Source organism: Primulina eburnea, chromosome 11, assembly GCF_022965805.1.
Source record: "Primulina eburnea isolate SZY01 chromosome 11, ASM2296580v1, whole genome shotgun sequence".
NCBI classification, from domain to species: domain Eukaryota; kingdom Viridiplantae; phylum Streptophyta; class Magnoliopsida; order Lamiales; family Gesneriaceae; genus Primulina; species Primulina eburnea.
Window position 1 is genome coordinate 42072465 of NC_133111.1, and position 24024 is coordinate 42096488.

The following is a 24024-nucleotide window of genomic DNA, read 5'->3' on the forward strand; positions in this document are numbered from 1 at the left end:
GATTTTGGGAAAATATGTGGATGATCAAATCTACTCCATGGATGAGAGTGGAATCAAGCACCTCGTTCATGTTCTTGACCTGGTAAATATGATTTTTGTAGATATTTGTTGAGAACTGTTAATATGTTTTGGTTATGGGTTTTAATCAAGTGTGAATTGTAGCATGCTTACTGAAAAAACATGACTCCTATCAATTGATTGTGCAGATAGATGCTAACAATGTTTGATTTGTTTATGGGATTCTTGCTGTCACATCGGGCCAGTTAATCCATTTAAACTGCAGATCCAAGTAAATTAGACAATCAGGCAGGAACACCCGTAATCATCACTACAATAACAAAACACAAACATAAGAATGTGAACCAAAGAAGAGCATGGAAATTCAGCTCAACCATTATTCTTGCAAATAAATTCCCACGGCCCAGAAAAATTACCGATTCTACTATCTCCCGTCTGACGGCCAAGATCCCAATTTATAAATATAATCGAAAATAGCTATAACTCTAATCTTTAATTATTACATGTAAACTAACAATGACAAAGCCCCAAATCGTCTTTAAAAATCCAGATCTTTGGAAATGGTTGATGGACCAGGAGAAACCCCCAGAGACTGTAAACGTGAATCCTGTAAGTTGTTGGACACAGTTTACTTTTTCTTCGTTATATGTTTACATTATAATCGATAATCTTTTAAGTGCTACAAAGAAGGGGGTCTTCAGCTTAAGCACATTTATTGATTTCCAGTAATGGGGGCGTCTTGACAATTCTTGAAGTCATCCCAACCTCTAGTCCAGGGTTGCCCAGGTGCCGCTCTAGTTTCAGGAGCAGCATGGTTGTTTAGATTGTTAATCACCTTATCTCTCAAAGCCACGAAAACCTAAACAAGAATCGCTTACAACGGGATAACAACAAAAATATAACGAAGAAAAAGTAAACTGTGTCCAACAACTTATAGGATTCACGTTTACAGTCTCTGGGGTTTCTCCTGGTCCGTCAACCATTTCCAAAGATCTGGATTTTCCTGCGGTTACAGACAGGATCGGTAGTTTAAGCACGACTTCTTAACCAGTGTAAATAGAAAACTAACTGAATAATACTAAACATAAAGACAATTTCATCATAATACACATTCGAATTGGTATCAAAGATATAAAAGCAATACAAAATTTGCTCAGCAACACGGGGTATATTTTGGTTATTGTAAGATTTTTAAAGACGATTTGGTGCTTTGTCTTTTCATTGCTTTGTTAGTTTACATGTAATAATTAAAGATTAGAGGTATAACTATTTTCGATTATATTTATAAATTGGGATCTTGGCCGTCAGACGGGAGATAATAGAATCGGTAATTTTTCTGGGCCGTGGGAATTTATTTGCAAGACTAATGGTTGAGCTGAATTCCCATGCTCTTCTTTGGTTCACATTCTTATGTTTGTGTTTTGTTATTGTAGTGATAATTACGGGTGTTCCTGCCTGATTGTCTAATTTACTTGGATCTGCAGTTTAAATGGATTAACTGGCCCGTAGTGACAGCAAGAATCCCAGAAACAAATCAAACATTAATGTTAGCATCTATCTGCAAAATCAATTGATATGAGTCATGATTTTTCAGTAAGCATGCTACAATTCACACTTGATTAAAGTCCATAACCAAAACATATTATCAGTTCTCAACAAATATCTACAAAAATCATATTTACCAGGTCAAGAACATGAACGAGGTGCTTGATTCCACTCTCCTCCATGGAGTAGATGTGATCCTCCACCCATTTTCCCAAAATCAAATCAAACTCCAGAAACCCCCTTTGCTTGCTCCTATACAACAAGCTACAGTTTTTTCCACAGAAAATGAATTACCCACATCATAATTACAAGCAAAGAGGGAAAAAAAAGGACAAATTTTCAAGAAAAAGAAAAAATCGACGCCTCGGATTTACTGATCCCGAACCTGTGGAACAAGCGCCTTTTGCTTTCTTCACTGGAGAGATCAATATCGATAGACTTTTCGGTGCCATATGAAGAGTAGAAAAGCGAAAAGGGACCCAATACAGATCTACAGAAACGGCGAAGATATTGTGAGAACAAATATTGCTGGAACTGGAGAAAACTTCGGAGGAAACAGAGATGAAAATTAACCTGTAAATCGCGTGGGATGTAAGATTGGAAGCTGGATTGAAGCTGAAAATACGAGGGATTGTAGAGAGGAAAGCTCTTCTGAAACTCGCCATTGATTGAGAGAAAATGCAGATTAACCTGTAAAATCTTGGGCACTGTACAATCTAGAATGAATTATACGTTCGTTTGTCACCTTTGGGCTTCTGCTCCTGAAATTATCGATTCATTTAAGTTCAAAATACTCGAAATTTTTTTAATGTAATTTTAATATTTAAATTTTGTATTTACATAAAAAATAAATTTACATAAATTTAAATATTATATGTTAAAAATAATAATAATATATAATTATTTGAGTAGAGTTAATCGAATCGTCGAGTTCGATCAAACAAACAATGGTAAAAACGAAGCGGAAGACGAATAATATGGGCTGACGCATGGAAAAACAAAAGTGAAGCTCTACTTACATTTCGCCTCCCATTCAATCTTCCTAACTGGGAACTCACATTAACAGTAATTGAATTTGCCTTTCTCTACTGTTTCTTGCGTGAAATTGAACTTCGATGTATTTGGTTCTAGAATAAAAAAGAAGATACCTTGCAATGTACACGACACTCTGAACTGTCACAAAACAAAGAAATATTTTCTTGTTTGTGATCAATTCTCTCCAATAACATTTTAATCGATATTGCTCCTTACAAGCTTAAATAGTTGTCATGTGTTCTACCTCTATTGTATATAATGTCACAACTGTTTACATTTTTGAATCCGACCTTACTGCTCCCCTACAAGTGTAAACATATAACCAGTAGTAGATTTTCTCTTATTATGATTACCTACATAATCCGAATCGACTTAACTCCTGAGTGTAAAATCTGATCCACACCATTTGAGGTACCCTTAATATATCTAAGGATTCTCTTAACTGTATTCCAATGCTCTTGTCTCTTAACCGTATTCCAATGTTCTTGTCTAGGATTCGCCATATATCGATTAACTGCTCTCACTACTTGCGCAATGTTTAGTCTTGTACAGATCATGGTGAACCTCAAACTTCACTGCTGACGCATGTGGTACTCGAGACATCTTTATCATCTCCGCTTTACTGTTAGGAAACATCTTGGATGATAAATTGAAGTTAACATGAAGATGGGTCGAAATTCGCTTACCTTCTTGCATATTGAAGCAAAACTTTCTTCAAATAATTGTTATGAGAAAACTAAATCTTTTTCTTTACTTTTTTTTCGGTGAACTTGCACCTAGAATCTTGTTTGCTGGACCCAAATGAAATTTCTTATCCAACTGTGTCTTCAAGTCTTGGATCTGATATTTGTTGGAGCCTTCTAGCAATATGCCGTCTACATACAACATCAAAATAATATATACATCACCAGAACTCTTGAAATATATACAAAGGTTTGCATTAAGTTTATTGTAATATAGCGACAGTTTATTTCAAACTGTCGCTATATTAAGCGACTGATTTTTAAAAACAGTCGCTATATTAAGCGACGATTAACTGTCGCTATATTCGTCGCTTAATATAGCGACAGTTTAAAAGCAACCGTCGCTTAATATAGCGACGGTTTTTGACGCTAATTTCTTTTTTTCTTTTTTAAAAATCCTTAAATACGTACTTTTATATAAATATATTGTGCTGTATAATTGAAAAAAAATTAACAAAGTTTGAGAAATGTAATCATATAACCAGGAAATACGTACTAATATAAAAATATATTGTGCTGTATACGACCAGCTGAGATCACATGTCTACAGTGAGAACTGTCTCGATATGTATCTCGATACACTGCTATTATTTGGGTCAAATCTATAACCAGGAAAACATGTGAAACATATAATCTTTTTCCTAAAAAGATTCAAAGAACAAAATTTTTTCAAACAATTACTTTAAATTTTTAAAAAAATTTACTTACATCCCCTACTCTTGATGGTAAACTCAATCCTGTTGCCTGTGGAGGAGGCGGGGAATCATCGTGATGTCCAGCCATAGTATGTAATTTTGTTATTACAGATGTCTCAACACCAACACAAAATTCACCACTTAAGAACTCATTATTCAACCTACGATACATCCAACTTCTATCTTATGTGTTATCTTTGAAGCCTACAAGTGTTTAAATTTTAATGTAAACAAATTCTATTATCAAAAACTATACAATGAAAAGTTAAATACTTATCTACAAAATAACATTAAATTAATGTTCTAGTTAAAAAAAATCATGCATGATTAACAAAATAAATAATCTACTACGCTAAAATTCGTAAACAACATATTACGCTAAAATTCATAATTAAACTACTACGCAAAAGTAACACATAAATATTAAATTTTCATTAAAGAAAATGCTTTAAAAATCTGACTTGCGTGAAGATATGCAGAACCACATGACGCTGAAAGATCACACCAACGAGCAAATCTACAAAATTAACACGAAAAGATGTTAGTACAAATAAAAAAACCGAAACTGCATGCGAAAAAAATTATAGAGTTTCGACACTACCAGAGAAGAACTGCGAAAATCGGTGAAGAAAATGTTCGCGAGCCTTGGTATAAATAGAAATTATAGCGACGGTTTATCAAAATCCGTCGCCATTAGCGACAGTTTTTGTGTAAAAGCGTACTTTTTCTAAAACCGTCGCCAATAGCGACGGTTGTGCATAAACGTCGTCGATCTAGATCGGCGACGTTTTTGGACAACTGTCGCAAATAGCGACAGTTAAGACATCGTCGCTAGAAGCGACGGTTATTTTAAACCGTCACTATTATAGCGACGGTATGTCAACACCCATCACGCTAATATTGTGACGGTTTGAACAAAAATCCGTCGCTAATTGTTTTTTTAAATGTTATAATTATTTAAATCTGAAATAAAAATATATTGTGCTGTATAATCGAAAAAAAATTAACAAAATTTAAGAAATCATATTATTAATCTGCAAATAATAATACAAGTGTTTCATACAAAATGAATCAGCCATGTAGCGCTCCATCTCCTCCTGTAATGTTGATTTAAAATGAATCAAATTGAATTTTCTTAATGTAACGTTGATGAGAATAACGAAATTTAATAAACTTACGTGGAGCAGGCGGGATCGCGTGTCAACGAAAGATCCATCTGCATGTCGATGTGTGTGAACGTATAGCTCCCATGACGTTGGATCTCTGCCATGTCGTGCTCGCTAAACTAAATTTAATAATTGTAAAACATTAACATTTATAATTAATGAAATTTATAGTTCTTTCAAAGTACAATTCAATCGTAAATAAACTCAACCTTATTCACTTTCGTCATAAATGTCACGAACATCGTCGCTCAAATATTGAACCTCTTCTGTTTCACTTTCAGTTCAAATCAATTTCGTTGTCGTACATAACATTAACATCGACTAGATTTTGAGAAAAACTTCTGATCCAGCTCTTGCTTTGGCGTCTCTGGTACATCTATTTTCTGACTTCTTTATGCTATCAGGGCAGAAACAGGAAATGGGACAATTGGACTACTAACTTAGTAAATTGTAGAAATAAGGAACTCTAATGAAACCTGAAAGTGTGGCTCTATAATGATCAGATTCCGCGTTTGGCTGAGTATATATACTTGTCATGAGAATGCTGCATTCTTGGATATACGAACGAGTGCAAGTTTCTATAACTAATTTTTGTGGTTTTGACATGTTAAAGAAATTTGCAAAAATTTGGCAAGGTTCCGAGTTTTGCTGTAGTATTGTCAGCTCTATTCGAAGAATGAACAACAGCTCCAAGGCAAACTGTAATAAGGAAACATCCAACTCCTGGGAAGAGGATTTCTGCTCTGTTAATCCGATCATCAAGAAAATAGTTCACCGTTGTCCCTGTTGAGTTTATACATTACTTAACAGTGTTCTCATGTTGCAAATGTAGAAAAGTTCAATTGCTATATCTTTGAACAAAAGAAAGCTACCTAAAACAACTGCAATACTGGATGTGATCACCTCAGTCACTGAAAACCAACAAATGCCCAAGCATATTGCGTTGACAGATTCCCCAGGCTAAGAAAGACCCCTCCAGCAATGGCAATCAAGACAGAAGGCCAATTATTCTGCAATTACGCCACATCAATAAACAAGTTTGTATAAAATAAAGAATAAAATGCATTTTATCCTGGCAGTTTGCGAATAAGTCAGATGAATTGGAAGTGACGCATATACTACTTTAACAGCATTTTCACCCCAAAAAGTAAAACAAATCAAGGAAACAGACACATATATTTAGAAGTGAGGCAATAACCCATCTTCTTTCTTTCTTTTTTTATTCATGTTATTATGGCCTGTGATGTACCCGAGAAAGCTGAGAAAGGAAATTGGGCATGTGGGGCTTGGCCTCACCAATCTGACCAAGTGTTAAAGCATAATAACAGCAGTTAAGAAATTTGTGAAAGAATAATCAAGGTAAGTGTGCTGAGGAAGACGACCCCACCGCTCGATCAGAGCAAGAATCGCAGGCCATGTCCCTAGAAGCACAAGCGCAACCAACATGCAGGCTATGGCGCCTCCCCTGCTCCCAACAAGATACATTTCCAGCACTATCCGAGTTCACCAAATGGCTCCAAAATCTTACTAAAAAGGCAGAGACAAAAAATGTCAGCCTGTTCTGGCTGTTCACACACACACACACAAAATTTAGCATTTGTCCGTTTACAACTTTTTTCAATGATCAAGAAACCATTCACGCCGAGCACAAGGCCGAGCAAGAAAAATGCAACCTTTTACTTGAAAGTGGTCAAACTAAATTTTTGCGCCGTCCTGTTTGGGAAAGAAAGAAAATCAAAAGGGAGTGCCGTTTTACATGGATGACTAGAACCTGTTACTGCAATCTTAATATGACACAGTGGATTTACCAACTCCAAAAACCTTGAGGTCTGTCTAATCTGAACATGTAACTAGCTACAGTAACAGGAGAATACAGTGGAATGGAAGAGAATGAATTTAACGTTATATAACAAGAACTGGAATCTAATATAGTATTGTCGGTTGGCAGGAGAGATCAAAATGATTTAATAAAAAAATAAAAAATCATTTTGAGGTATCTGCTTGCGTTCTTCAACTACAGGTGGCAAAGCGGCAGCATTTTGGAGTATGTCAAGCAAACATGAAGACAAACAAATGAAAAATTAAGGGGCATTCCGAGAATTGAACTCGGGACCTCTCGCACCCTAAGCGAGAATCATACCACTAGACCAAATGCCCATTTTTAATACATTGGTTTACATGTTATTTATTATTCATAATATATTTTTGCTAATTTTAATTTTTTTTTGCGATGGTGCAGAGCAGCGTCATAAAAAATAAATAAAAATAAAGACAACATATTAAAATGAAAATCTGATAAAGTAATTATCCAAAATTACACAAAATCAAATATAAAGATCAAAATGCATTTTTTCCTTTTTTTTTTTATAAAAAAAGTAAGAATTCTATAAATTTCAATTAGACAGTATTTATCCTGAGTTCCTGACCATGTTTTAAAGTGATAAAATAAAATAATAGATAGATGAACTGGTTATCTTATCCTCCTGAAGGTTGAAATTACCTCCGCATTCTCTCGACTTCTGCTTCTCTTCTTTCTCAGGTACACTTCTGGCTGTCGTTATACATTTATACTTGGCATTTACCTTTACTTGCCTCAATTTGTAGTCCTCCTTGTATTACGGACGGTTGTGAATTTGGAAACACTCACTTGAATGTTGTTCTGAAATTACAACTATTTGTGTTTTGGAATCGAATTTGTTGTAAACTTGAATGTTACGACTGGAATCTTTATGTGACGAGAAGCGAAAGAGTGTGATGGTATTTTAGAGATATAGTTTATATTCTGTAGGGCTTTCGAAGCTGGAGAGCAATCAATTGGGATCCGCTTGAGCAATGGCATCTCCGGTTGGCGCTTCTGTGCAGTCCAGGTGACCGTGCTTGTTAAAAAATGCAAAATTTTGTTTTTGTGATCAAGGGGGTTAGACCCGAAAGTGAAAAAATAATAATAATTAAGATTTTAAGTTGAATTTTTTCGTTAAATGTAAGTTTTGCCGAAAGTTTACGAGTCTGCATTTGAGGGTGTTTTTCTGCTAAATGCATCGTATCATTTCACTTCAAATCAGTTCCCTAAGGTGCCCTTTTCTTGGGGAGGCAAATAGAATCCATGTTTCTGGGATTTCTGTTTCTCGAGTTCTGGTTGTTAGAAAGACTCTGGAATGCAAGGAATCGAGAATCGGAAAGCAGCCGATTGTTGTGCCTTCTAATGTAAATCTCACGATGGAAGGCCAAGATTTGAAAGTAAACGGTACCTTTGGGGGAGCTCGCTTTAACTTATCCCCGAGAAATAAAGCTTGAGAAGGAAGAGTCTGGATTTCTTAGGGTGAGAAAGACAGTGGAGACCAGAAGAGCCAATCAGATGCACGGATTATTCAGGTGCTTACCGCTTAGTTCTTAAATATGTTTGTCTTGTCCTTTCTCTAGTATTTTTGCATATCATGCTATGCGGATTCCAGTAGTTGTTGCGTCCTTGATTTCTAAGGTTGTGTCCTCAGTTGTTTGTAACACTGATAATAAGAGTATGATGTCCCTATACATAGGATGCAGTAGCAAAGGCAGATAGGTCAATAAAAAAATATTGCACTCTGAACTCTTGCATTCTAATGACATCATGAAGGTTAACTTCAATGCTTGTGACCATTTTTCTGTCTCTTTATTTTCTTTTTCTCTCTTTTGCTGTCTTCTTTCTCACGTCTAAATAGAAGATTCTACATTTTCACCACTGTGCTCAAAGCCTGTAGGATTCATACATGATTACAGAGACTAGATAACAATTTTAAGATTTTGTCTTCTAATACCATGTGAGTAAGACATGAATTTTCCACTTTTATAAGATATTGAAAAATTTAATTGAAAAGAAAATATGATTGTATTGGGAATTTAGAACGGGGGATATCATATTTTTCGATTATATTTATTATACATCAAATTTAGGAGGTGGGGAGGGGTGCAGCCCGTATCAGCCCCCTTTTGGTTCTGCCGTTGTGTGAAGCGGACTTTGAAAGAACCTATCTGGTGTTCGGAATTGCTTAAGAATTGCCAGGGATAGGTCACTTTTTTTGCTTCCTTGTTTTATTTTGAACTTTCTCTTGTACTACTGCTTAGATGAAGTTCAAACATATTATTTCTTCCTTTTTGCTCAAAAATCTCAACGCCTATCAATGATAGATACCAAATGATTGCCTCAAAACATCCTCTTGAAGTTTTCATCTTCATTTGAGAGTCGGCATGCTTTCATATATGTGGTAGCTTGTTGGCAACCTTCCTTTGTCATTATTTTCAGTTCTCAAAACATAGCCTTAGTAAAATTCCCTAACAATAAATCCTACATAAGACTATAAATGTAATCCGAATGGTCTATAACAATGCAAAGAAAAAAGGTATCGCCTGTCATGTACTGCTGTGGTCCGAAGAATGCGTGGTTGAGCACTTGGTTAATTTAAAAATCGAACCTCATAAAAATCATAGAGAGAGCAAACATAAACCGCGTCCTAGGCTGTTTATATTCTTTTCTTTCGTTTTTACATAGATTTGTTAGATGCTGAATACTTTGCGTAGGGGACATAATTTCCCAACAATTTGAGGGAGGCCGTAGGTGGAATTCAGTTCATATTTTGTGTGAGGTTTTTTACTAGCTTATGCTAAGGACTGTTGCTTGTATTGAGGGAAACTCTGGGATTTTCTTACCTTTCAAAAGATATATATATATATAATTTTGGCTCATGATTTGTGTTATTGATGTATTATCTGTGCTTGTTTCTGCATTGCAATTGTGAGTTCATTACATATAATTGTAGAGTTTTGCATCTCTTTCAGGACCCTAACTGATAACATGGTGGTCGGTGTTTCTAAAGGATTCGAGAAAAGACTTCAATTGATAGGCACTGGATATCGAGCTACGGTTGAAGGGAAAGACATTGTTCTCAATCTTGGTTTTTCTCATCCAGTAAGAATGGAAATCCCTGATGGCATCCAGGTGAAGGTGGAAGACAACACAAGAATAGCCGTTAGCGGATATGACAAGTCGGCCATTGGCCAATTCTCTGCTTCCATTCGGAAATGGAGACCTCCAGAGCCATACAAAGGTAAAGGTGTCAAATATGCTGATGAAATTGTAAGAAGAAAAGAGGGTAAAGCAGGCAAAAAGAAGTAAACCAGACTTTTTTTTAGAATTCATTCCTTGCATGTCTGTAATTTTGAAGATATTTCTGATCAGAGAAAGAACAGTGCTTGTTTGTTGAATGGCAGAGGACCGATGTTAAGATATTACTCTTAACGTAGGATCGAACTAACGAAAATAGAGACGGATATCAATTGTCACGAATCAATATAACTGAGATTGGAACATCAAAAACTAATGCCAAGTACTTGATTATTATTATTATATAAAAAAAGGTAGAAAGGGGTTGAATAGATAGTTATGTATCTATTTGGTTTTAAAATTTTCAGCAAATTTGTATCTAAATGAGTTTATGTTCTATAGATATGAAAGTGGGTAGATCTTTTGTGAGATGGTTTCACGAGTTTTTATCTACGGATCAATCCGATTGATATTCACGATAAAAATAATATTCTTAGCATGAAAGTAATATTTTTTTATGGATGACTCAAATAAGAGATTTGTCTCATAAAATACAATCCGTGAGATCGTCTCACATGAGTTTTTGACTATGAAAAGTGCCACTTGATAATAGTTAAAGGACTGATTGATGTTTATGCTTTTAAAAAATTAGACAAAAAATTTTCTAAAAAAATATTAAAGGAAATGAAAATCAGCGTTACAAGGTGACTAAAGGCTTGGGCCGGAAGGTTTTAATAAATATTTTAAAAAAAAATTAGTATCAAGTTATTTTTTATTTTTTTTTTTGAAGAAAAAATTAGTATCAAGTTATTTTAGAGATTAATTATTTTGAATTATGAAATATAAAATCCTTAAGACTACTAATATATTACAAGGTAATAAAGATAGAAATTTACTGTGGTTGGCGGATTTTAATTAATTCAGTAAATCAATCCTCGCTGTTATGTTGTTGGAGATATTAGTTATACTAAAAATTAAATATTCATCATTGCATTATTTCTATAATTATTAATTTATTTTATAGTGAAAAAATGGCATATTAATGCGTTCATTGTCCTATTATTTTCCCTTTATAGGGTTTGGATAAATAATATTTCAATTTGAAAAGTAATATAAATATTTCTAAAAATGATGACTATTTACATTTGCAATTCCTATTAAAAATATCCAAATATAAGATTTGTTTCATTATGAAGACACTACTGCACGGACAAAGATCTTGACATGTATAATTTTTTACAAATGTCAAGATCTTATTCGGATTCAAAATTCAAGACTTGAGCGGAAACTTAATATGTGATAAAAAATGACATGTGTCAAGATCTTAACCCGTACAGATAGTATTAACAGCGACAATGCTCAAGTGTGGACACACTGGTAAAGGGTGAACCCCACCCCGAGAGCCCCACACAGAGCCGCCCCAAGTCTCGGCGTGAAAGGAAGTAAATCAAGGTTATCTACCGACAGCAGGTACCCAAAGAGAGGTTGACAGGAGAAAGTGTGGGCACACTGGTAGCTTGGTGTGCTGGTAGCTGCACATGAACCATGCTTTTAACAATTTTTATTTCTGTACTTGTAAGTATTTGTACTATTTTAGAATAAAATATATCCTTGATTAAAGGTGTAACATGCATAATTTTTGAAGTAATTTAATCAGTGAAAGAATCTTGGTTAAATATTATCGAACTTTGGCTTGACAATGACTTGAACCTGATATGATAAATATAATTTATTTTAAAATTTCTAAAACTTGTTATCATTAATGATGTATATATGTGAAATTTATATTTTTTCTCAAAACAAAATCGCCCTCTCGTACTTGTTTTCCAGGGCCGATGAATTTTTATTTCCAATTATACAAAAACTGAATATATACGAGAATCTTATAATGTTGAATGAACAAAGTTGGAAGGGGAAAAAAAAAGTAACCACCAAAATTCTAAGCAATACCGGACGAGTTAGGTCAGAATTTACTATATCAATCGTGAAATGCATTTTACACTTACATCAAGTATACAAATTATAACATATTACAAAAAATAAGTATTGAATACATAAAATATAAAGATCTTGAAATCGAACTCTCATTGATTTTTATCCTTATAAATCTTGTAAATAGTTGATTAATTATTGAAATATCCATAATAAGGGTATTATGGTGCTGGTGAGTGCCTTATCTGAAAACTGAAATTGTTCGTTAATAGCCTTCAGTAATTTTTTGACATTATTATGTTGATCGACAGAACTACGCATACTAGCAGAGATTTTGATCTTTATGAACATTATGCAGAGTCGATTAGATCGCTCTCATTTTTCATAAAGATCAACATCATCTGGAATGTTGTTTTTAGTAATAGCATATGATTCGAATTTCTGTATAGCATAATCAATATCCATCCACCCCAACTGTAGACGAATTCTTTTTTTCCATATTTTATAATAATCGTCCTTTAATTCGGGAATGTCACATTTCATATTAGAAAAACTCCAGGTTGCATGGCTACATAAAAATATAATATGCTTATTATTTTTAATATTTTGAGGTATACCATGTTTTAAATTAAATTATTCATAAAATCTAGAACTATTTTAATGTGTACAAATTATTTAACTAAATACTATATGTATACCGAATTATACATATAACTTTCATAACACAATAATTTTTTGTTAAAATTTTATTATAATTATTTAAAAATAATAAAATAATGTATTTACCGACAATGGAAGAAAATCGAAGACATTCAATTTGTACTTGTGGGCTCCTTAATATTATTTCGCATATGTTACTTTACATGATTATTTCAAAATTATTGAATAATCTTTCTTCACACAACATTTGCGGCCGAGAAATTCATTCAAAAAAATTTCAGAAACCTTTCAACCGAGAACTTCAAAGTACAAATGAGAAGAAAATTTTCCGAAAAAAATTTCAGGTCAATTTCTTAATTTATAATATCCTATTTCCGAAAAAAATTTCAGGTCAATTTCTTAATTTATAATATCCTAACTTCCATTTTTGTGTAAACTTTCAGAAATCAAGTTCTTAAAGTTCATAATATCCTATCTTCAAGCTTCTTATGCAATTTTTTTTCCCCAAAATTTCACAATATCGGATTTTCAGAAAATGAAAACAAATTTTCAAAGCATATGTGATATGTATCACGGCTCTGATATCAAATATCAGAATTTTTCTCAAAATTCATGTTTCAATACATTTATAAACATGATAAATAATATGTGGAAGCGAATCGAATATTACTTCCAATCATTGAAAATTTATAAGTTCCCAGATAGTCACCCAATAATGTGCATGTGCTTCTAAAATGCTACTCAATACCGCTCCATCATTTGTACCTTACACTATCTTTCTCTCACTCGACCTGATATGGCAATTATTGTCAATTGCCTTCCTCAATCATGCATCGCCCAACAAGTGGCCATTTATCTGTTGCTAAGCACCTATTGTGTTACCTTCGTGGTACGATGACTCATTGACTTCATGTTCAAAAGGACTCCTCTTTATCCCCCTCACGACTTTTCAGATGCGGACTGGGCTGAAAATGTCGATGATAGAATGTTGTTTTTCTTGGTTCCAACGCAATATCATGGAGTTCCAACATACAACGCTATGTTGCTAGATCCTCAACAGAAGCTGAATATCGAGTAGTTGCATCGACGACTGCTGAACTTTCTTGGATTCAGTCTCTGCTCAATGAGCTTGGTATCCAACGCTCCGACCCACCAACAATCTACTGTGATAACATTGGCACAGCTTATGTGTCAGTCCTTTTTTTCATTCCTATATGAAGCACACTGCAATTAATTCAAGTAACGCTTTGTTGATCGATCCTCGACATAAACTGAATATCGAGTAGTTGAATCGACGTCTGCTGAACTTTCTTGGATTCGATCAGCTTGGTATCCAACGCTCCGACCCACCAAAAATCTACTGAGAGAATACTGGCATCGGTTGTCTATGTGTCAATCCTGTATTTCATTCATGTATGAAGCACATTGCAATTAATTTCCACTTTGTCCGTGAAAAAGTTCAAAATGGCAAGCTTCGTGTCCCCATGTCGCCTACAATGATTAACTTGCCGATGCTTTGACCAAACCTATATCTCGTCTACAACTATTTGCATTGCAGACCAAGATTGGCGTGCTCTCCAGGAACTCCATCTTGCGGGTATGATTAAAAAAGGTGAATATCAATCAACCGTGTGAATTATGGCAGAAAATTTCTTGTCAATATCTTCCATTCTAATATTGATTGTATGATCAGATCTAAGCCAACTATAATATATGTAGTTATCATAATTATTTTATTGCAAGATAGATTTTCGCAGGGAACAAAATATTTTAGTGTAAAATATTATGGAATATATTAAAAGGGGTAGGTGTTTGTTGTATCTATTATACTTATTACGTTCTCGTCAGAGTAAAAAACTTCTGATTGATTAGCGGGTTTACGGGTAAACCTTTTAAGTAATCAATAAAATACACTAAAAGATTGTCCACTATTTCGCTGTCTTCTCTTCTTAGAGAGGAAAGGCTGAAAGTTTGCTGTGAATACAGGTGGTGGTTGTATATTTTGGTAGTATATACTAATTTGCTGGTAGACACGCGTTAAATTTGTACAAGTGAAGTCACTTGGGTTGCTTTGAGGAGAAATGGTGGGAGCTTTGGCATTGGGATATCCGCTTTATCAATGCTATCCCGGAAAACTGCTGGATTTCGAACTTTCTTGCCGCGGCGGGGGCGATCGCGGGTGTGGCGGAGATCCCAACGGAGAGTTTCCATCTTTTCTGCCGAAGGAAGTGTACAAGATCAGAGACCCTTTTGCGAGAACTTTGGCTCAGAGGATACAGAGGCTTCCTGTGCAGGTTCTGCTTCCCATTTTTGATATTGCATGTGAAAATGGCTAACATGGAAAACATATGAAGGATGGCTTCTTCTCATCATTATTTGGTTAATATTTCATTTATTAAGCAGTTTCTTGTGGGGGTATGAAATTCTTTATGTTTATCAAACTAGGCACTGAATTTTTTAATGGGTGGGTGGAAATTGCTTGAATTTATTAGTGAAGAAGCTCTCTCTCTTTTCTTTCAGAGATTTGCTGCTTATTGAAGATTTCTAGAATCCCATTTTCCTTTTGCTCTTGTAGCATTCTATTTCAGTGTAGTTCTGCAAACTGGTGACAAGTTTGAAAGGGGATTGTGAGGACGATTTTTAGTAGTGAGAAAGTGAGCAATTTAATTTAGCCCTGTCTGTATGTTTGGATATTAATGTTTTCCTTGTCACATCAAGTTTAGTACTTTAGTTCTGTCACAGGGCCAATACTCTACTTAGGGGGAGACCACCGGGGCCACAAATCGCTATCCCAACAAAAAAACTATATCTATTTTTCCATGTTTATTTGAATATTTTCTAGATTCTCTTGCCGACATCTATGCTTGTGCTTCGATTTATTTGTATATTTGATTATATTTTCATTATTGAGAACTCCTACGCATTATAAGGAAAATTGCAGGTGGGATTTTCCGAGAGTTGCATAATGAGTAGCTGTGTGACCCCAAGGATGCGAAGCACTGCCAATCCGGTGGTTCTTCTCCATTGCTTTGATAGGTTTGCATCAATGAAAGCCAATCACAGACTTTTTATTTTGTTCCTATATAAGTTGTTGCTGGAATATGATTCCCCTTGTTTATTCAGCTCTTGTTTAGAATGGAGAAGTGCATATCCTTTGCTGGAGGATGCTGGGTTAGAGGTTTGGGCAATCGACCTTCTTGGATGGGGTTTCTCTGATTTAGGTTTGTTACACGGCCTTCCCGGTGCACTTAACCATTATATTATCTATGCTGTTTGTCACCTTTCATGTCTTAATTGTATTAGAATGCCGCCCACCTTGTAATGTTGCATCGAAAAGATACCACCTTTACCAGGTAGGTTCTAAGTAACTTTACTAGTTTTTTTGATGAAAAGATGTGACTTCTAACATAAAAATATCATAAACATCGATAGAGAAATAACTTCACTTGTTGATACATTAAACTCTTTCAATATTTCCGTGCAAAATAGCTATGGAAGTCTCACATCAAAAGACCAATGACTTTAGTTGGACCTAGCCTTGGTGCAGCTGCTGCAATAGATTTTGCTGTCAATTTTCCTGAAGCTGTAAGAGTTCTCTTCCTCATCAAATTTCTTCTGATTTTTTGAAACTGGGGCATCAGTAGAAAATTTGGACTCTTGTCGAACTACTGCACTGAAATTACAATCTGTTCCTCAAGTTAAATGCTTATGATGCATTTCACGATGTTTTGCAGGTCGATAGGCTCGTTTTGATTAATGCAAATGTTTATACCAAAGGGACTGGGGTTCTCACTAAATTACCCAAACCGTTGGCCTATGCAATGGTAATATGCTTGCATTTACACTTTCTGTAGGACCTGGTTCTTGATGAAAATCAGTCATCTTAAGCCATATTCATTGGATTTAATTAGGCTAGTTGGTTTCATTCTTTATTGTTTTTCCTTGTAATTGTATCACATTCTATATTGTTTTATGTTCATTTCCTGGCTATCTTAAGTGTCATCTTGATCAGGCCTCTCTGCTGAAGAGTGTGCCAATACGGTGGTATGCAAAGCTACTGGTTTTCGAGGGTATATCAGTTTCTACGATATTTGACTATACAGAAGTAAGTTGGATATCCTGAAACAGTATATTTTGTGTTTTTACTCAATTGGAAATACCCATTTATCAATTCCTAGCTCGAGTTAGCCCAGATTATGTTTTAACCAATCAGGTGGGACGCCTTCACTGCCTCCTGCCGTGGTGGGAAGACGCTACCGTGAACTTTATGCTCAGTGGGGGATACAATGTCATGGGGCAAATCAAACGGGTAACTAACATCCACTTGCCACCATCCATATTTTTCATAATAAGTTCCATTATAAAACCAAGAATCATGAATATGGCTCAGTATGGTATCAAACAAGAACGCTTTCAAAAATTTAATGGGCCTACAATGAGCTATTTCCGTTGATTTTTCATTGAGTCAGGTAAAGCAAAAAGTTCTTGTCATCAGCAGCGAGCATGATAATATTGTGGACAACAAGCTTGCAGAGGTCGGTTTAAATCTCCTCTTTCCTCTCCTGTTCAGTTCGGTGAAATTTCGTGGATGCAGATTCTTTACACTCACGCCACGCACTAATCTGATACATTTGTGCTCTTTTGACAAAAACGCAGAGGCTGCTGAATGAACTGCCAAACGCTACAATGAGAGAAATATCGAATTGTGGGCATATGCCTCACATTGAGAAACCAAATGTGATCGCCAAACTGATTACCGATTTCGCTCGAGGAGGCACGAATGGAGCTATTCGTGAGGTCGAGATGCCGATTTCTTACTTTGTGGATGACAACTCTTGTAAAACAAACAGATAGTGTAGAGAGGGAGACTGAAATCAAGACTCTGTGGATTACCCTTTAGATGGGATCTTGGTGCTGCACTGAATAAAGTTAATGTGTTCTTAAGAAATATTATGATTTTATGTTATATACTTTAGCTTCTTTTGCCTCTGCTATATGTTAATGTGCGAGTATGTATGCATGACTTGTTATTGAATATTAAGATACATCAATTTGTAGAAAAATTGAGAATGAAGTAGTGTTTGTTTTTTATTTTAAAATTAAAACAAAAGTTATTAATTTTAAATAATTAAAATGGTAGTCTATAAAATATGATACAAACATAATGTGGAATATCGAGTTATCAACTCGCCAAAAATTAGTTGTTCTGACGTTTAGGAAACAAAATAATTGTAGCTCAGTGGTCTCACCTCTGTCAGATTAGTTAGCTCTCGAGTTCGAATCTCCTGCGTATGTTGTAATCAAAAAATAAAAAATAAAATAAAATGGTAAGCCTTCGTATTTGGTAGTCCCCGACGGCCCGACTCCTTTCCCTTGTCCATATTCGATGAGAGTCTACGCATACTTGGTTCCATGAAAATGGTGATCGGGCCGAAAACAAAAATAATAAACCCAAAGCCGCTTTGGGAGAGATTCCGAAAAAGTAAATGGACGCTTATAGTAAAAGTCGTGGGTGCTGAACACGATTATTATTCCGGTAAAACTAGCACAAGAGTTTACTAAAACCCTAATCCACCAGAAACTAAAATCCCACCACAGTGCATTCCTAACCACTTCTTCCACTCACTCGGCGGGAAAATGGCTATCGATGGTGGAGGATTAGAGACAACGAGACAGGTGCAAGTCCGCTTCGTAACGAAGCTGAAGCCACCATATAAAGCACCTCCAACTTCCATCTCCATTCCTGCAAACCTCGCTCGCTTTGGCCTGTCAGCTCTGTTGAACAATCTCCTTCAAGCTGGTAATCTATTTTCGAACCTGGTTTTTATTTTATTTTGTTTCAATTGAAATTTGCAGCGGATAGGTGTCGAAATTGAAATGGGGTCGCGTGATCTCCCTGTCCACTTCTGTTACCAGTATGAGAGTGTAGTGTTCGTTGCTGTCAATTATGGTATCGGTTTGTCTGGATTTTCATCAGGAAATGCGGACTGGGAAGCAGAGCCATTTGATTTTCTCATTGATGGGGAGTTGGTTCGGATGTCCCTGGAAGAGTTTCTCCTTGCCAAAGGAATTTCAGCCGTAAGTATTTAGACTGTACTGTGGTAGCTGTGATTGATTATCATTGTAATAACATTTTTTTTATGTTCGAGTTACTTTTAAATTAAAATACCTATGCTGTTTCGAAAATATACTGATCATGTGATAAATGGGGGTTTGTAAACTTGTTGTCTTAACTGATATCTGCTAGTTTTTACGGGAAAAAGCACTAACCGGCAGTGATCTTTACATTTGTGGTTGAATATTTTGTGTGTGAAGATGAATGATATGTAAAACGACACAACCAGCAGGTCCTTTTTGCTGTACTTTGATGCAATTTTTGTGCTTTGCATCTCTATCTTTCTTGAATCACTCTTGCTCTTCCAATCTTTATCTGCCACTTGTATCTCATTACAGGAAAAAATTCTTGAAATTGAATACATTAAAGCCATTGTTCCAAAACGAGAGGAAGAACCTTCTATGCATGATGATTGGGTTAGTTCAGTTGATGGTTCCAACGATGGGTATGTGTAAAGAAATTTTAGCTGTTTTCCTGTCAGTGCTGGTTGGAATTGCTTTTTTCCTTCTTGTTTGTATTGGTTTTTTCTATGGCTTAATTGTTATTCCCCCAAGTATCTTGTCCTATCACTCAAACCCCGGTTAATACGACAGGTACATTTTGACAGGATGCTATGATGGTTTTGGAAGGTAACTCCATAAAGCTGTCATCTGTTTAACTTTGTTTACCTTTATGTCGAGTTGAACTTACAAATGTGTAATTTTGTGTTTCTTTTAGGATATGGAGAACTGGTGGAATTTGTACACATGTACTGGATGGGCATTCTGGTCCAGTTACTTCAGTTTGTATTTTGAAACCAAAAGGTAAGAGGGGAAATCTTTTCTCCGTTAGGCATAAGTTACTGAGTGAATAATTTCTCTGTCCTAATGTTCTTGGCTGATTTATTTGTTCTTAAAAATATTCTTTTATTTACTTCAGTTTTGTGTTTTAGCAACCTATCTAGTTGTCCATGTTCTTCGGGTTAAGGGCAAAGCAACATGTAGCAATATCTGGAACCTAGCTATTTGATAACATCCTTAACATACTTCATTTATATGATTCATTTTTTTGTTTTCTTCTCGACAGAAGAAAGCGTCAAAGATCAAATTGTTGCCACAGCTTCAAAAGACAAGGCCTTAAGGTTGTGGAAGGTACTTGCTGAAAGTTTGATTGGTGGTTTGACTACTTTCTACTCACTGGGAATTAGTTTTTGTACATCAATTAATGCATGTTTCGATTATTTTCTGTGTTAAAGTTTGTTGTGGAGGATTCCTTTGATCAACCAAAGAATGTTCGAGCATTTAAAATATTGCGTGGTCATACTGCTGCTGTTCAGAGCATTGCAGCCGCGTCTTCTGGTGAAATGGTATATATGTAATATGTTGCTCTTAATGTCATAACAATTTTTGGCCTGTACTGAAATGCCATCTTCCTCGTTCTTTTTCCTATTTAATGTTAGGTGTGTTCAGGTTCTTGGGATTGTACAATTAACTTGTGGAACACAAATACTTTTCAAATTGAAGGTAATATGGTTTCATTGAAGAAGAGGAAAAAGAATGCGGAAAATGTGGAACTTCAATCTGAGGTACCACTAACTCCCCATTAGTAACAGAGTTTCACCTTAAGTTTCATAGAGTTGATGATTGTGAATTTTTCTGAGGATGCTGACATTAAATGATCTGGATGTGACCCGATAACTATGTACTTGTGATTTTCATGAGAGTAGTTAATAAAATGTGAAGTTGCAGCTCTCTTGCAAAAAGCGATTTTAGTTCAACTACAGAAGTAGCTGGAGATTCAAACTTGATATCAGTCAAGTATAGCAGTCTTTGAGTAACACGAGCAGAGCTAAATTTGTAGAAATCATGAGTGTATTAGTTGGACAATATCGAAGTCTGACTCTTCTTGCATCTGCAAATCTATTGTCTGTTATCCTCAAAGATGAAAGAAATCCAGTATCTTCTTAGAAAAAATTCATGAGAAATTTGGATTTTACTGTGTCAAATCGTTCAATTTATGGACTCTTTAGTTGGTTTTTTAATTAATGTAGTCGAGCATAAAGTTTCTTTTCTTTCTTCAGTCGCCTCAGATATGTGATATAGATGTTTTGTTGGTTGACAGGGAGAGGCTTTATCAACACTTGTGGGGCACACACAATGTGTGTCTTCGGTGATCTGGCCACGACGTGAAACAATTTATTCAGCATCTTGGGATCATTCTATTAGAAGATGGGATGTTGAGACAGGCAAAGACAATTTAAGCATGGTGAGTGAGTTTAGTTACTTCATTGGTAAAGAAAAATCATAGTTGTCAAAGGGCGCCTAGTTGTCAAGGCGCGCCTCAGGCGCTAGGCGGAGCTGCAGCGCCTTATGGACAACCAGGCGACGTGTATGGCTGGGCGAGCGCCTTTATCGCCTTGAAGCCGCTTTTCTCCAGGCAATGGGCGTTCCAGGCGTTCCGCCTCTTTGCCGCAGGCTTCTCCTTTATTTTTTATGACCCAAAGCCCAACTAAATAAGTCCATAACTAATTTCAGCCCATAAGTAATTTATTTTTAAACAAAAGCCTAGTTTTGCATGTCCATTTGTCGATACGTATTCTCCTCCCCTGCCGATTGAAGCTTCTGCCTTATCTGCGCACACCACTCTCCCCTACCGATTGAAGATTTCTTCTCTGCCGCAGGCTTCTTCTCTTTTGCCTTATCTGTTTTGTATTTATTTTAAAAAAATAGCCTAGTATGGCTTATCATCCTCTATATTATCGCCTCGTGGCTAGGCGATCGCCTTTTGTCGCCTAGGCGTTCGGGCGCTAGGCAGTGGCTCGTCGCCTAGCGCCTTGACAACTATGAGAAAAATGGAGTTTTTCTATGTGCAGAGTTCCCATTTATCATGAGACCCGTACTTTTCTTTTTTTCCTTATTAACTAATTGTAGACGTCTCAATCTCAGTACTTTTAATTCACTCTACTTGTCATGAGTTCATATTTACTTATCGTAACCTTATACCTATTTTGCTATGTGCCACTGATCAATTAAATTCTTTAGGAAAATTGCATTTACTTCTATTTTACCATCAGAGCCTTAATTTGTTCCCCAAACCTATAAGCCCCTGGAAACGTGGTCTCTCCCTTCAGCTAAAGAAAAATGCTTTTTAAGTCATCTCTGGTCGCTCTCATTACTGCAAGTTTGATATAAACTTGTTGGGATGTCTCGCTTGATCTCAGCAAGATCCTTGTACTTAAAGCGAAGAGGGAAGTTATATTTAATATTTATATGTATATGTGCATTGATATATATTGCTTCGATAAGTTACTGATTCGACTGTTTGCAAATGGAATCATTGTGAATTGATATATATAAACATTTCTTCATTCCTCAGTCCTGTGGGAAGGTTATCAGCTGTCTTGATATTGGAGGTGAAAGTTCTACCCTCGTTGCAGCTGGAGGTTCTGACCCTATTATTAGAATATGGGATCCTCGAAGGCCAGGTCTGTCTTTAAATTTGTGCTTATCTGCTGTGACGTAGGGTGCGACTTTGACCATATATATGATATGTTCCTTTGAATTTCTTCTGTAGGAACTTTGTCACCTATCTTCCAATTCTCATCACATAATTCTTGGATATCATCATGCAAGTGGCACAGGAAATCATGTTTTCACTTGGTATCCGCATCATATGATGGAAAAGTGATGCTCTGGGATCTTAGGACTGCGGTATATAGTAACTTCAGTTCGTTTTAATAATGCATGCATGTATTTCAATCTATGGTTGTATTTCAATCTATGGTTTTTTAATTGTGCGGTCTTCTGCAGTGGCCATTGTCTGTGATCGATTCTCACAAGGACAAGGTACTCCAAACTTGAGGCATGATCTTTGAATTTTCACCTGATATTATAGTTGGTAAATACATTGTTAATGTAGGTGTTCTGTGCTGACTGGTGGAAAAATGATGCTGTAATAAGTGGTGGTGCTGACTCAAAACTTTGCATATCTTCTGGAATATCAGTACAATGATCCATAGGTATGCTCTTGCTTATTCCCAACATTTGCTAGTTGACTTAAATTTCAGCTTTTGAATATGAACTCCTGTCTGATCGTCAAACTTTGCTGAATTCAGATTAGAACTGCCAACCAAGCTACTTATTGGGTACTCGTTTCTTTGTTGATTTGGTTATTGACACAAACCATGTACCGTATCCCATTCTTCTGGATTTAATAAGGAAACAGATTCTTTCAGAAGCTACAACATATTTGTCTATGATTGTCTTGTTTGAATTTTTGGAATCCCTTGTTTTTTTTCGTTTGAATCCCTTGTTGAGTACAACTAACCAATTTTCTTATTGTTTGTCAGGCTTGAGATAGTTTTTTTACATTGTGGCGGGTGATTAGCGTTCAAGCAACACATACTCGTTTACTACTGCTTCAGACAATTTTTATGCTCGAAAAATGCTTCTCAAAGTTGGGAATCTGATGCACGGTTCTTATACCCAGGTAAGGCATTTTCCTGGCTACTACAAGGGAGGATTGAACAGCAGATGAACCAAATTCGTGAACAAGGAAGGCGCGATGATTAAATTTGGAACCATAAGATATAAACGGATCGAGATTGTTTGGACTGAATTAAAAAACAATTTGAGGCATGTAATATTTATTCGGATGAGTATTTGTTATTCTTTGTCTGAAAGGATAACGTTTTGTTCGTATTATCCTTTATAACTTTAGTCCATAAATAACCATTAATAGAATTTACCCTTTTGAGAGGAAACCAAGAATCATGAAGTAATTTGAAATGATGGGCATTTTTTAGTTTAAACGTATAGAAGTGCAGTTTCTTATGAATAGAGAGAGGCTCCTCACGTGGAATGCGAGCACGAATGTGGATGAGTCTGAATGTTTCGTAAATAATGAACTTTTCATCTCCAATTACGTACAATAAGGAAAAAAGACAAACTTTCGGAAGGCCACTTCAGCTGTTTGGGTCTGCTGGGGGCGCATTAATCGTGAAAGTTTGGTATACCGATTCTTAGGCCGACTCGATGAAAGAAATGTATTAATTACATTC

The 24024-nt window shown here is 35.7% G+C and overlaps 4 protein-coding genes, 1 non-coding gene and 1 pseudogene across 9 annotated transcripts; 3 read left to right on the forward strand and 3 right to left on the reverse strand.

The window, feature by feature from the left end:
* Positions 1-678: 678 nt before the first annotated feature.
* Positions 679-2286, reverse strand: LOC140806237 (succinate dehydrogenase assembly factor 2, mitochondrial-like). The gene is given in 6 exon segments (XM_073162768.1): positions 679-891; positions 950-979; positions 982-1021; positions 1701-1827; positions 1949-2053; positions 2137-2286. Coding segments are annotated over 6 exon segments (555 nt in total). The 5' UTR covers positions 2229-2286; the 3' UTR covers positions 679-730.
* A 3156-nt stretch (positions 2287-5442) lies between these two features.
* LOC140805287 (ureide permease 2-like) lies at positions 5443-6750 on the reverse strand (annotated as a pseudogene).
* A 537-nt stretch (positions 6751-7287) lies between these two features.
* On the reverse strand, positions 7288-7359 carry TRNAP-AGG (transfer RNA proline (anticodon AGG)). The gene has a single exon. It is a non-coding gene; the product is annotated as a tRNA-Pro (tRNA).
* Positions 7360-7625: 266 nt separating this feature from the next.
* On the forward strand, positions 7626-10464 carry LOC140806238 (large ribosomal subunit protein uL6c). The gene is given in 5 exon segments (XM_073162769.1): positions 7626-7741; positions 7991-8069; positions 8265-8448; positions 8450-8574; positions 10015-10464. Coding segments are annotated over 4 exon segments (681 nt in total). The 5' UTR covers positions 7626-7741; positions 7991-8034; the 3' UTR covers positions 10352-10464.
* A 3256-nt stretch (positions 10465-13720) lies between these two features.
* Positions 13721-17875, forward strand: LOC140806239 (alpha/beta hydrolase domain-containing protein VTE7-like). 2 transcript variants are annotated; one of them, XM_073162771.1, is made up of 11 exons: positions 13721-14483; positions 14858-15165; positions 15813-15907; positions 15995-16092; positions 16175-16224; positions 16361-16456; positions 16606-16695; positions 16884-16976; positions 17085-17180; positions 17341-17406; positions 17528-17875. In XM_073162771.1, exons 2-11 carry the CDS (start codon positions 14953-14955, stop codon positions 17723-17725), a joined length of 1095 nt encoding a protein of 364 aa, XP_073018872.1. In that variant the 5' UTR covers positions 13721-14483; positions 14858-14952; the 3' UTR covers positions 17726-17875. The 2 variants fall into 2 exon arrangements, with proteins under 2 accessions (XP_073018872.1, XP_073018871.1); XM_073162770.1 differs by having other exon boundaries at positions 13721-14468.
* Positions 17876-18398: 523 nt separating this feature from the next.
* On the forward strand, positions 18399-23661 carry LOC140806240 (ribosome biogenesis protein WDR12 homolog). 4 transcript variants are annotated; one of them, XM_073162773.1, is made up of 15 exons: positions 18401-18671; positions 18849-18949; positions 19325-19431; positions 19580-19615; positions 19704-19789; positions 20052-20116; positions 20221-20331; positions 20425-20550; positions 21087-21230; positions 22341-22449; positions 22539-22675; positions 22775-22810; positions 22884-22983; positions 23080-23109; positions 23314-23661. In XM_073162773.1, the coding sequence occupies exons 1-13, from the start codon at positions 18509-18511 to the stop codon at positions 22974-22976; spliced, it is 1314 nt and encodes a 437-aa protein (XP_073018874.1). In that variant the 5' UTR covers positions 18401-18508; the 3' UTR covers positions 22977-22983; positions 23080-23109; positions 23314-23661. The 4 variants fall into 4 exon arrangements, with proteins under 4 accessions (XP_073018876.1, XP_073018874.1, XP_073018875.1 ...); XM_073162775.1 differs by lacking the exon at positions 23080-23109 and having other exon boundaries at positions 18399-18671; positions 20055-20116; XM_073162774.1 differs by lacking the exon at positions 23080-23109 and having other exon boundaries at positions 23454-23661.
* Positions 23662-24024: the final 363 nt, after the last annotated feature.

Excerpts from the sequence above, each read along its gene's own strand:
- LOC140806239 (XM_073162771.1), top strand. The coding sequence starts at position 14,953 with ATGGTGGGAGCTTTGGCATTGGGATATCCGCTTTATCAATGCTATCCC. Across the intron at positions 16,093-16,174 it reads ATGGGGTTTCTCTGATTTAG|AATGCCGCCCACCTTGTAAT; the intron begins GTTTGTTACACG and ends TAATTGTATTAG. Across the intron at positions 16,457-16,605 it reads CTGTCAATTTTCCTGAAGCT|GTCGATAGGCTCGTTTTGAT; the intron begins GTAAGAGTTCTC and ends GATGTTTTGCAG.
- LOC140806240 (XM_073162773.1), top strand. The coding sequence starts at position 18,509 with ATGGCTATCGATGGTGGAGGATTAGAGACAACGAGACAGGTGCAAGTC. Across the intron at positions 18,672-18,848 it reads GAACAATCTCCTTCAAGCTG|GAAATGCGGACTGGGAAGCA; the intron begins GTAATCTATTTT and ends GATTTTCATCAG. Across the intron at positions 19,790-20,051 it reads TTGTATTTTGAAACCAAAAG|AAGAAAGCGTCAAAGATCAA; the intron begins GTAAGAGGGGAA and ends TCTTCTCGACAG.